The 13,125-nt window shown below is 43.3% G+C and overlaps 1 protein-coding gene across 1 annotated transcript in view; it reads right to left on the bottom strand.

Annotated features, from left to right (window-relative positions):
• Positions 1-13,125, bottom strand: part of adarb2 (adenosine deaminase RNA specific B2 (inactive)) — a 230,757-nt gene that overhangs the window by 25,076 nt on the left and 192,556 nt on the right. The window contains exons 4-5 of the mRNA XM_052483319.1: positions 11,135-11,249; positions 3,012-3,180 (exon numbers count right to left, since the gene is read on the bottom strand). Of these exons, the coding sequence (XP_052339279.1) occupies positions 3,012-3,180; positions 11,135-11,249 (284 nt within the window). The remainder of the gene's footprint in view (positions 1-3,011; positions 3,181-11,134; positions 11,250-13,125) is intronic.

Below are 13,125 nucleotides of genomic sequence, written 5' to 3'. Positions count from 1 at the left end.
ACTAGACACTAGGCTACCCACTAAAACTCCAGCCAGTTATTCAGCTACTGACTGATACTAGACACTAGGCTACCCACTAAAACTCCAGCCAGTTATTGAGCTACTGACTGATACTAGACACTAGGCTACCCACTAAAACTCCAGCCAGTTATTCAGCTACTGACTGATACTAGACACTAGGCTACCCACTAAAACTCCAGCCAGTTATTCAGCTACTGACTGATACTAGACACTAGGCTACCCACTAAAACTCCAGCCAGTTATTCAGCTACTGACTGATACTAGACACTAGGCTACCCACTAAAACTCCAGCCAGTTATTCAGCTACTGACTGATACTAGACACTAGGCTACCCACTAAAACTCCAGCCAGTTATTCAGCTACTGACTGATACTAGACACTAGGCTACCCACTAAAACTCCAGCCAGTTATTCAGCTACTGACTGATACTAGACACTAGGCTACCCACTAAAACTCCAGCCAGTTATTGAGCTACTGACTGATACTAGACACTAGGCTACCCACTAAAACTCCAGCCAGTTATTCAGCTACTGACTGATACTAGACACTAGCTACCCACTAAAACTCCAGCCAGTTATTCAGCTACTGACTGTGATGTGTGATAGTAGTTGCTACTACGAACTGAGGCTGAAAATATTTGTTTTACTCAAATATACTTTAATTTCACAAATCCGTATTGAACCATGCCACATGCTTACTATTTGATGCCTTGAATTTAAATAATTCAGTTCTACCATATACTAATATACTCAGAGCTCGCCATTGTGATTTTTCATCATTGGAGACATTATGCATGGCATGATACTACAGTATATTCCCTATGTCGCTTTCGGTTTCAACCCTAGACTTCTCATAGTATATATCAATGATGTCGCTCTTGCTGAGGGTGATTCTTTGATCCACCTCTACGCAGACGACACCATTCTGTATACATCTGGTCCTTCTTTGGACACTGTGTTAACAAACGAGCTTCAACGCCATACAACACTCCTTCCGTGGCCTCCAACTGCTCTTAAATGCTAGTCAAATTAACTGTATGCTCTTCAACCGATCGCTGCCCGCACCCTCCCGCCCGACTAGCATCATTACTATGGACGGTTCTTACTTAGAATATGTGGACAACTATAAATACCTAGTTGTCTGGCTAGACTGTAAACTCTCCTTCCAGACTCACATTAAGCATCTCCAATGCAAAATTAAATCAAGAATCGGCTTCCTATTTCGCAACAAAGCCTCCTTCACTCATGCTGCCAAACATACCCTCGTAAAACTGACCATCCTACCGATCCTTGACTTCGGCGATGTCATTTACAAAATAGCCTCCAACACTCTACTCAGCAAATTGATTCAGTCTATCACAGTGCCATCCGTTTTGTCACCAAAGCCCCATATACTACCCACCACTGCGACCTGTATTCTCTCGTTGGCTGGTCCTCGCTACATATTCATCGCCAAACCCACTGTCTCCAGGTCATCTATTAGTCGTTGCTAAGTAAAGCTCCGCCTTTGTTCAGCTCACTGGTCACCATAGCAACACCCACCCGTAGCACGCGCTCCAGCAGGTATATTTCACTGGTCATCCCCAAAGCCAACACCTACTTTGGCCGCCTTTCCTTCCAGTTCTCTGCTGCCAATGACTGGAACGAATTGCAAAAATCACTGAAGTTGGAGACTATTATCTCCCTCACTCTTTAAGAGTCAGCTGTCAGAGCAGCTTCCCGATCGCTGCAGCTGTACACAGCCCATCTGTAAATAGCCCATCCAACCAACTACCTACCTCATCCCCATATTTGTTTTTGTTTTTCTGCTCTTTTGCAAACCAGTATGTCTACCTGCACATCCTCATCTGGACATATATCACTCCAGTGTAAATTGTTAAATTGTAATTACTTCACCACTATTGGCCTATTTATATCCTCACCTCCTTCCTTCATATGCTCACATTGTATACAGATTTTTCTACTGTGTTATTGACTGTACGATCGTTTATCCCATGTGAAACTTTATCTTGGCCAGGTTGCAGTTGTTCTCAACTGGCCTACCAGGTTAAATGAAGGTAAACATCATTTTTATTTAAAAATAGGGTGAATATACGTCAGTTGTGGCATTATGTTTGGCTATTTTCATAGGACTTATCTTTCCCATTAGCTTTCTCTTGCTCAGCCGCTGAGTCTCTGGCCCAGTGATTATATTAGACATTGAGGAAAGACAAAAGTCAATACGCTGTATTATGCTAATATGACATTAAAGGAACTAGCCTTTTCTACTCTAATCTGACAGGCTGGCAATTTAGTAGCCAGACGGGCCTGGCAGGTAAGATTGGTTCAAGGTAGCACACGATGCAATTTACCAAAGTGCTTGTGTAGGTAGGAACATTTCAAACTAAAAACTAGAATTTTTAGAAGACAATGCTTCTTCTCTGGTGGGGCAAATATTAGGTTTTGGAGAGGTAGTTATAGCGGTTTCACAAGATACAGAATGTAACGTACATCTTTTTAATCAGGAACTCATTGCTTTGACACAAAAGCAGCCTGCCTACAGTATGACGCTTCATTGTGAAAATGGCTCTGTTGTATAACACTTCTCTGTTACCATGGTGCTAAGTAAGAACAGAATTGTAATTTAAGCGTAGCTACAAGTTATATAACATAATCTGATTTAGAATCTTATTTTTAGGAGCATTTAATGAACATCTATTAAAAATAACTCTTGAATAGTGCTTTCAAAACACATCCAGTATATCACTTTCATTTACATATCCCTCACTGTACTTGTAAGGATAATTAGTAAAACACCCCTGCCTACTCTTGTACTATTCAAAGGAGACAAAATGAGATGTTATTACTGAGAGTAGAGGAAGCACATCAACACTTTACTTAAAGCCTACAGGTATAATGTTTCTATTAGATGCTATAAACGTGTATGAGCCCTTACAACGAGGCCTTATAACACGCTTTATAATATGTTACAGAAGCGTTGGATGTCGTTACCTTAAGAAGAGCTCTAACTGAGAGTAGAGGTAGCGAACCAAGGCTCTCCTGGCTGTGATCTCAGCATGACCGTCGTTGACCACCAGTCCTTGGTTACTGATATGTTCTCCCTTGATACATTTGGTCCCGGTAGATAACGCTATCACCTGGACTTGTCTCAGGTCCAAACCTGGCAAAGACAGAGAGAGAGGGAGAGGGGGAAAACGGGGAGACAACGAGTATTAGAAATAAAATAGCCTTATTACCTTTAACATATCATTTAGAACTCATGACTCACACTTCGTTGTGTCATTTGACAGAACAACATGTCATCAAGAAATCATGTGGTGTGAAAACAATGAAACAAGAGTATGTCTAGAGTCCGCATTAGTTAGGGGATAACAGTGGACTCCGTAAACAAATCTCCACACCTAAATACCTTTAACCTGATACCATAGGCCATTTCTGAATGGCACTATATTCCCTATATAGTGCACTACTTTTGACCAGGCCCTGGTCAAAAGTAGTTCCCCCATGTAGGGAATTGGGTGCCATTTGGGACACAGACCATTTAAATACCATGTGAGACTTCAGGGGAACACTTCAGGTGAACACTACTAGCCCTCTTTGAAACGTGATTGTTAGTGAACCCAGTAGGAAGAAACCCACCCTTGCAGCCCATAGATCCCCTCCTGCCACAGCCCTGAAACCTATTTGTTTGATTTTAATTCAAAAGCACTGTGGTTAAAAAAATGGGCTTCAGCAGCAGGATTTTTGACAGCATAAACCATGAGTGTGTGACGGGGCTGGCTCAGCATGCTTTAACCACCGTCAGTCTCCTTTTCTCTCCTCCGCTCTCCTCTCCTCTGCCCGCCACAAATCTCTCCATCGCTTCACAAATTCAGGGTTCACTGCGTCCTCCGAACCTGGAGGCAACGCGGGTGCAACATATGAGCTTTTATCTGCTGTGGCCCAGATGGTATTGTAGTCAGGCAAGCAGACAGGCAGGCTAGAGAGAGAGAGTGTGTGTGTGTGTGTGTGTGTGTGTGTGTGTGTGTGTGTGTGTGTGTGTGTGTGTGTGTGTGTGTGTGTGTGTGTGTGTGTGTGTGTGTGTGTGTGTGTGTGTGTGTGTGTGTGTGTGTGTGTGTGTGTGTGTGTGTGTGCATGCAGGCAGACAGGCGACGAGCCACCTCTGCCAGGTTGCCATTAACAATAAGTGCAGCTCATATTGAGGTGGGGTTAAAGTCATGGCCTCTGAAATCCATTCGGCTAGCTTTGACTAAACACCTTCTGACTCAGTGGCTGCTTGGATAGAGCAAAGGAGGACGGAGACATAAGAGATATGGTTCTTCTCATGATGCATTTCCTAGCTTCTTTATACGTTCTTGTGGCAATGCTATGTTGTTGTCCCCCATGATGAGATCGGGGAGGTGATTTTGGATCTGTCAGTTAGTCCGTTAGTCACAAGCGATATCTCAGAGAGCATTGGCCCGATTTTTACGAATCTTGGGTGAATGATGCGTCTTGCCATTAAGATCGGCATTTACAAAATTACACTGATTGGCCAGTTGGTGGCACTATAACAAGAGATTGAAAATGAAAGGTCACGCCCCTCACCCCACTTGACCTAAAGTCATGAAGAAATGTGGATTTTCCACCAATGTGAATTTCAAAACGCTACTCGTCTGGCAACGAATGACCGATCTGCACGAAACTTGATATGTGGCATCTATCGACAAAATGTCTCTCAACGGAACAAAGGCATACAAATCAGTCACGGATATTCGTATTGTATCAAAATGTGTTGCTTATTTTTAGAATTTTTTTACAAAGTAAGTTGACTGAGAACACATTCTTATTTACAGCAACGCCCTGGGGTATAGTTACTTACATGGGAGCAGGGGGGGGGGGATGAATGAGCCAATTGGAAGCTGTGGATGATTAGGTGGCTCTGATGGTGGGGGCCAGATTGGGAATTTAGCCGGGACAAATGTTGAGAAACACCGGCAAGACTCAAGAACATTCATATCGACCACACGTTAATAATGGGCACATGTTTATATCTCTTGATCTGTTTGATGAAATTTGTCACACATGCTCAGGGATTGGAGTCTAACTAAACCCACAAGATATCTCAGACATCATTGACCCGATTTTGACAAAACGTGGGTGAATGATGCGTCTTGCCATAGAGAGCCATAATTTACGAAATTACACTGATTGGCCCGAGGAGGGGGGAGGGGGCTGCACCATTCTCGGGGGACGACGTGTCTGCTGTTGCCGTGTTGATTACGAAACAGTTCTGGCCGCGCAATCTGATTGATCAAAAGTGCATTCCAACCGTGATGTTTTTTTTAGCACAATATCATTCCTAGCCGTGAAGCACTGTATGATCAGTCCACTAACAGCAGCAACCAAGGCAACAATGTGGCAGCTGAATCAACTAGCGTAGAGAAAAAAATCAAGCCATTAATGAATAAATGATACTCTTTGGTTGTAGAAACTCCACTAGCACAATCACACAGAGAGATTGGTGCCCTGGCTAGTTCTTAGCGGAACCACTGCAACACCAGCCCAGACCAGGGAACCCACGCCAGGAACTACAAGATTAATGTTAAGGGCAAACCAGATGCTGGCTGCTCCTGCTCTGCACGGGCTCAGTAGCCAAGTCTAAACCATAATGCAGGTTGAATACCAAGTGGAGAAGGAAACAGATACTTTACCTCTAGCAGCATATTTTGAGACACCTAAACCTATGTTTTCTGCGTCCGAAATGGCACCTTATTTCGTTTGGGACGTTCCCCTAGATCGAAATGATTTCCTTAGGACTAGTCTATGTGGGGTAATAGCTTGGTCCAATAACCTCACCATGGTTCATCCTCTGTTGTGTCATCTACTGTACAGTGCCAGGTTGAGTCTTAGTGTGGAAGCAAACCAACAGCTCCAGGTCTCATCTATCCTCCACATCAGCCCTGAGCATGCAGCAACATGCCTCGTTCTGGGGAGATAATACAAGTTAAACGTGCCGACTGCAACACCCTTTTCACATTCCCTTTTTTTTCTCTCCTTTTTCCCTGATGTTCTACTTAGCAATTGTTTAGATCCATTTTGCGGGGGATAATTTCTCCTAGCTGCTCTTCATCTCACCATGAAATTGCCACCAAGCAGCCCCCCCCCCTCCCTCTGAGACGAGAAAGAGAGAGCGAGAGCACGTGAGAGAGATCTTAAGTGGGGTTAATAGCTATCATCAAGCAGGTATTTTCCAAATTAGGTTTGTCTCATCAGTTTCTATCATCATAAGACTATTATCATAAGGAAGCCTTCTGGAGTAACTAACTTCAGTCATATTTCAGTTTAGTAAAGGGGAATTAAATGATACACAGGCTATTATAAAGTTCAACTTTCCAATTTTCTACTCTGTTATCAGCTCTGTTATCAACTAAATCAAGTTTGTATTCTTTATTCACAGACCTTTCCATTTTCTTTGTTGCTGTAGACAAAGAGACACATTAACAGACAGAAATAAGATTTTTCTGTAACAAGAACCCATTATTCTTAAGTACTAAAGGAGCATTATTAAAATGATGTTCGTCTCCTGGAGTAAAAGGAATTGTTGTCAAGCCAAGGTTAACGCAAGTGAACTCAATTGCATGCCACTAGGCTATAAAGAGACTCATGAACGCAAGATGTTTTGAAGATCTTCAATGTGAAGTTAAGATGTGTATCATCATGAGAATCAGTATGAAAATATGTCTGATACAATGACAGGGAGGGGTAGCTAGGAGAGAAAAGTATGTTTTTGAACCTTGAAATCTTTCTGGGTGTGCAACTCTTTAACGACCTCTAGGATTGACGGAATTGTATTATATGTGTGTCCCAAATGCCACGCTACCGTATTCCCTTCATAGTGTACTACTACAAGCTTGGCACACCTGTATTTGGGGAGTTTCTCCCATCCTTCTTTGCAGATCCTCTCAAGCTCTGTCAGGTTGGATGGGGAGCGTCGCTACGCAGCTATTTTCAGGTCTCTCCAAAGATGTTCCATCGTGTTCAAGTCCGGGCTTTGGCTTGGTCATACAAGGACATTCAGAGACTTGTCCCGAAGCCACTTTTGCATTATCTTGGCTGTTTGCTTATGTTCGTTGTCCTGTTGGACCGTGAACCTTCGCCCCAGTCTGAGGTCCTGAGAGCTCTCGAGCAGGTTTTCAACAAGGATCTCTCTGTACTTTGCTCCGTTCATCTTTGCCTCGATCCCGACAAGTCTCCTAGTCCCTGCCGCTGAAAAACATCCCCACAGCATGATGCTGCCACCACCATGCTTTGCCGTAGGGAGGGTGCCAGGTTTCCTCCAGACGTGACGCTTGGCATTCAGGCTCAAGAGTTCAATCTTGGTTTCATCAGACCAGAAAATCTTGTTTCTCATGGTCTGAGAGTCTTTAGGTGACTTTTGGCAAACTCCAAGCAGGCTGTCATGTGCCTTTTACTGAAGAGTGGCTTCCGTCTGTCCATTCTACCAAAAAGGCCTGGTTTGTGGAGTGCTGCAGAGATTGTTGTCCTTCTGGAAGGTTCGCCCATCTGCAAAGAGGAACTGTAGAGCTCTCTCAGAGTGACCAATAGGTTCTTGGTCACCTCCCTGACCAAGGCCCTTCTCCCCCGATTGCTCAGTTTGGCTCTAGGAAGAGTCTTGGTGGTTCCAAACTTCTTCCATTTAAGAATGATGAAGGCCACTGTGTTCTTGGGCACCTTTAATGCTGCAGAAATGTTTGGGTACCCTTCAAGGAGTCTGAATACTTCCCGAAGGCACTGTATAGTTAATAGGGAGCCATTTGGGATGTATACAAAGTGTACTAATAATTTTAATAACTATGACCCATGACCTTACAGTAGTGTTGACAATAGGGTCACTTTAATCTCTTGATACGGAAAATTATTAAACATCATTCTCATGATGAAAATTAAATTTGACCTACAAATGCACTCCATTCAAAAACAATCCACTGCCCTCCGAAATGACAGTGTTATTAGCCTTTCTGTCCTGACAGTGCTGTCTCCATACAGCCGTCTTACCCAGGGATGGCAACAGGCGGCCCATGGGATAAAACCGGCCCGCAAGTGATCTTTTCTGGTCCCCCAAAGTTTTTAGTAAAACTATAAACAAACAAAAATATAAACGCAACATGCAACAATTTCAACGATTTTAATTCCTTCGGCCCGAATCTATGGATTTCACATGACTGGGCAGGGGCACAGCCATGGGTGGGACTGGGGGGGCATTTATTACAGACTGCAATTTTCCTTAGTTTCATCAGCTGTCCGTGTGGCTGGTCTCAGACTATCCCGCAGGTGAAGAAGCCAGATGTTGTCCTGGGCTGGCATGGTCTGCGGTTGTGAGGCCGGTTGGACGTACTGCCAAATTTTCTAAAACGACGTTGGAGGTGGCTTATGGTAGAGAAATTAACATTACATTCTCTGGTGGACATTCCTGCAGTCATCATGCCAATTGCACGCTCCCTCAAAACTTGAGACATCGTGTTGTGTGACAAAACTGCACATTTTAGAGTGGTCTTTTATTGTCCCCAGCACAAGGTGCACTTGTGTAATGATCATGCCGTTTAATCAACTTCTTGATATGCCACACCAGTCATGTGGATGGATTATCTTGGCAAAGAAAAAATGCTCACTAACAGGGATGTAAACAAATTTGTGTTCAAAATTTGAGAGAAATAAGCTTTTTGTGAGTATTTATTTCAGACCCTGGAACATGTATATAGACTCTCTTTTTTTTCTACTGTGTTATTGACTTGTTAATTGTTTACTCCATGTGTAACTCTGTGTTGTCTGTTCACACTGCTATGCTTTATCTTGGCCAGGTCGCAGTTGCAAATGAGAACTTGTTCTCAACTAGCCTACCTGGTTAAATAAAGGTGAAATAAATATAAAAATGGGACCAACACTTTACATGTTGCGTTTATTTTTTTGCTCAGTATACTGTATATGCATTTTTATTAAGAACTTTATTTTTTGGTAAAAAAAATTTAAAAATCACCAGGAATTCAGCTAAAAATGTGTTTAATTTAGGAAATCTGTGCCACAAACGAAAGTATTACCACAAACGAAAAATGTTACATATGTGATCGTGGCTCAATGTAATCAAGATATGAAATGATTGTTATTTTCAAGTACAATCTCTTTTTGGGCTTAGTTGTGGTCAATTTGCAGTGTACAAATGATTATGATTATGTTCCGGGCCCGCGATCATCCTCTCCAACCTTCCCCACCTCTAAGCCGACTCTAGACCACCTCACTTCTAAGCCTTTTAAAACGGGGTATTATTGAATGACACATTCTTTAAAAAGCAGGGGAGGCAACAAGAGATTAAAAAAAAAGTATAAAAAGAGAGACAGACATCTTCTGTGGAAATGGATACCCAGCACCAGACATCAAAACATTACAAAGTAATAATTCACTACTTGCTTCTCACTCTCTGAACTGCTGTTATTTAATCTCCTATGATTTCACTCTATGGAAGAGAGACTCACATATCCTAACTGAATTACAGGCTGTGTTAAAACATCTCCATACCAAACAAATGGTCAATAAAAAAGACTCTGGTATTTGTCATGCGCTCTCTCTGCGTGCTTTCCAAGGGGAACTCTGATGTCCTAAACTCATTTCCATCTCCAAGGACCGACGCTATCTTAGATACAAATGAAATTATGCACACCTTCTAACCCAATGAGTTTTCTGTTTACTTTGCCTTCTACAGCCACATAACCAATAAGAGCTTCACTGTGCCAGTGACAAATCAAATCTTGCCCAGGTTGGAATTGTCTCCACAGGCCTTGAATGGGAGTACATTGGGCAGGGGGAGGGGAGGGGCTGTGGTTCAAAGTCCCGACCCTCTATTAATATGTCGGTGGTGTGTGCACAGGTCTGAGACAGCCAATAGATGTTCAGAGAGAGAGAGAGAGAGAGAGAGAGAGAGAGAGAGAGAGGGAGAGGGATGACCAGAAAACAGAACCCCTAGTGTTCCTGTCAAGTTTGTGTCTGCTGCCTGCTAGCTCGCTGTAGCTCTCACGCTCTCTCTCTCTCACAATCACAAATACTTGGGCAGCTCCGGCAACAGCTGTGTACGCGTCTGGATCTTTGAAGATAACACTGCCTATTAATAAACAAAAAGTGCCAATTATTGAGCGGCAGGGAGAGTAGCGGAATAAGATTAGGTCAAGGCGAGCCGGGTCTCAGTGAAGTCTAAATTGATGAGCCGCCGCTCTCGACACAGACAGACTGGTGGAGATACTGATCCATCCTCACTAGCCACCACACAGCCATCACACTGAGCCCCACAGACTGCAGCCAGGGAAAGAGATAAAGCTCTCCACTTAAGCACACTACAGCTCTGTGTGGGAGATGTGAGCTAGGGCCCAATGTAAATACCAGGTGGAGATAAAGACGGGATGCGCCCCAAATGGCACCCTATTCCCCTTATAGTGCACTGCATTTCACCAGGGCCATTAGCAGAAGGAAGGGAATAGAGTGCCGTTTGGGGAGCGGTTGAAATGTCTATATAAGATATAAGATCAAAAGTCTGTTTAAAATACATCATACTGACGCAATAAATTGACATTTTGTTTATTAATGTCTCTTAATTCACTTGGCTTAGTTGCTAAAAGACACAGATTGTGTGTGAGGGCCCAATATAAATACCAGGTGAGGAGAAAGACTGGGAACAATAGATGAAAATCAAATCAAAGTGTGTTTACAATGGACATTTTAATGGCTTTTGTTGGCTATTGCCCAATTGTTTTTTTTAGACATTAATAACACGGTACTGTACTCCTGATGATTGACAATATTAAGAAAGTTCATATTCTAAAACCAGCGGAGCTACTGTCAAACCAATGTGTAGGCTCTGCCGCGCGGTGTATAGCTGGATGAATGACACGGGTACCATGTCTGTCTTCATCTCCCCCAGGGACCACGGGTCAATACATCATTCATATCAGAAGTATATGACGCTCTGCAAGTGCATGAGGATGCAGTGGTTTCTCTCTCTCTCTCACTATATATATATATATATATATATATATATTGGCCTGGTTAAAAATGTAATGTGATATAAAAGTCAATGAAATTTACCATACCTCTGGTCATTACGATGCCTGCCAGGGCTCTGAGTCGTGCATGCATGGGGGTGCAGCTGTCTGCCAGTTCGTGGTATTTCTCCCTCACCAAGCGGAATATTGAATCGGCAAAGTCCTGCAAGACACAATCAGTTTCTTTATTTCGATATACATGGTTTAAAACATATTGTTTTCATATTGGTTAGGTATAGCCCTTGAGGAAGAAGAAAAGAAACGTTATTGTTAAGAAGTGTTATTTATACAGATTAGCCGAGCAACGGACATAGATAACCAGAGAAGTGTGGAGGTGCTAAGAGGGTCACAGGCGATGTTTAAGACAGACATGATTACATTAGTTAAGTACATTTCACATTTAAATGTACACTAGAAAAGGTCACAACACACAAATTGATTCAGGCAAACGTTTACATTTCATTATATACCTCCCCTCCCTCTGATTCTCCAACATAAATTCACAGCCACACAAAACTAAATGTGTGAACGAGAAGAAAAACATTTGTTGTCTAAAGCACTCTCACTAGTGTGGTTGGGGTTAGGGTTCGTTCATAACTATCTGCCTATTGAGAAACACAGTAGTCCAGTCAAGCATAGCCACCCCTGGTACCGCCAAAAACCTTATGTAGACCAAAGTAGCCCTCCTTCAGACAGCCTACCGTAGCCAAATGAAGAAACCCATACTATCAACTAAAATAAGTTGGCAACCTGTGCACAGTGATTTCACACCATCTCAAGCCCCGTGCCTGGTTTTGAAGCTATGCTGTGTAATAATCATCAGTTTAGTCTCTCAGTCTCTCACCCTGGCCAAGTAGAGATTACAATGTAGTGGGAGAGAGAGAGAGAGAGAGAGAGAGAGAGAGAGAGAGAGAGAGAGAGAGAGAGAGAGAGAGAGAGAGAGAGAGAGAGGGAGAGGCAGTCAGCCTCTGTCCCTTAGCAGTTAGCAGCCGAAAGATTGAGCAGATAGCCGATAGCTCAGAGGACATAAACAGACACGGAGGCGACCGCTTAAAGAACAGAGAGAGAGAGAAAAAAGGAAAATAAAAAAACGATTAGGGAGCATATTTCTCTTTATAGCCTCGTCGCTGGGCCCTGGCCGTGAAACACTCCTCTCACACATGGAAGAGGTAATGGTAACAAGGGCGTTCACAGCTTGTGGCGTTCTCAGGGGAAGCTGTAAGGCGGCTGGTGGTGGTGCTACACTGTCACCAACGCACCGCCACCTACAACCTGGGTCGTAAGGACCAGCATGCCCTGGGGGAGAGCTGGGATCTCCCATGATGCCTCTGGGCATACTTAGGATCTAGAATGGTGAGAAACATACCGCTCTGATCTATCACTATAAGATGACTACAATTACACTGTGTGTGAGTCATTTGGTTGGTTTGTAATGGTGAAAAGTAAAGTGCTTCTGCCCGTTCTAGACACCAGGCAACTGGGAGGTGTCAAAGTGTGAGATACTGTCATCTTCAGGGAGAAACAGGGAGATAACTGTGGTGGCATGATGCTATGCTATGCTGCTCTTCACCTCTGTACAGCATTATGACTTGTTGTCACACTGAGAACTTCAACCAAACATAGATTTCTGTTCTGGCAATGTGACAACGTTAAAAACAGCTCCTAGTCATAGATTAGAATGATAATGTGTATCTGAGTAGCTTCAGGGTTAAAATCCCTGAAAACAAGCACAAGTGCTGTCCCTCTTTTCTCGTAGTGAGATCTAACCAACTGTAAGAATACTGTTGTATTCAATTTAACTATGTCAAGTCCTTTGACACTTTTAAGTATTTCATTCATGACATGATGCGGGTTAAAGGGAACTGGCAGGTGTTACTGGCCTTCAGAGCCAAGGTGCAATGTTCTCTGGCATCATGCCCTGCTTTCTCCTCCTCCCCCCTCTTCCTCTTCTCCTCTCCTCTCCCCCGCCTCTCCTCCACAGATCCGTGGACGTCTGATCTGATCTTGAGGTGAGACGTTACGTGCCATGACTTTCTCTC

Source organism: Oncorhynchus keta, chromosome 28 (assembly GCF_023373465.1).
Source record: "Oncorhynchus keta strain PuntledgeMale-10-30-2019 chromosome 28, Oket_V2, whole genome shotgun sequence".
Taxonomy (NCBI): domain Eukaryota; kingdom Metazoa; phylum Chordata; class Actinopteri; order Salmoniformes; family Salmonidae; genus Oncorhynchus; species Oncorhynchus keta.
Note: the sequence above shows the minus strand (reverse complement) of the source record. Positions and strands in the feature narration are given on the sequence as shown.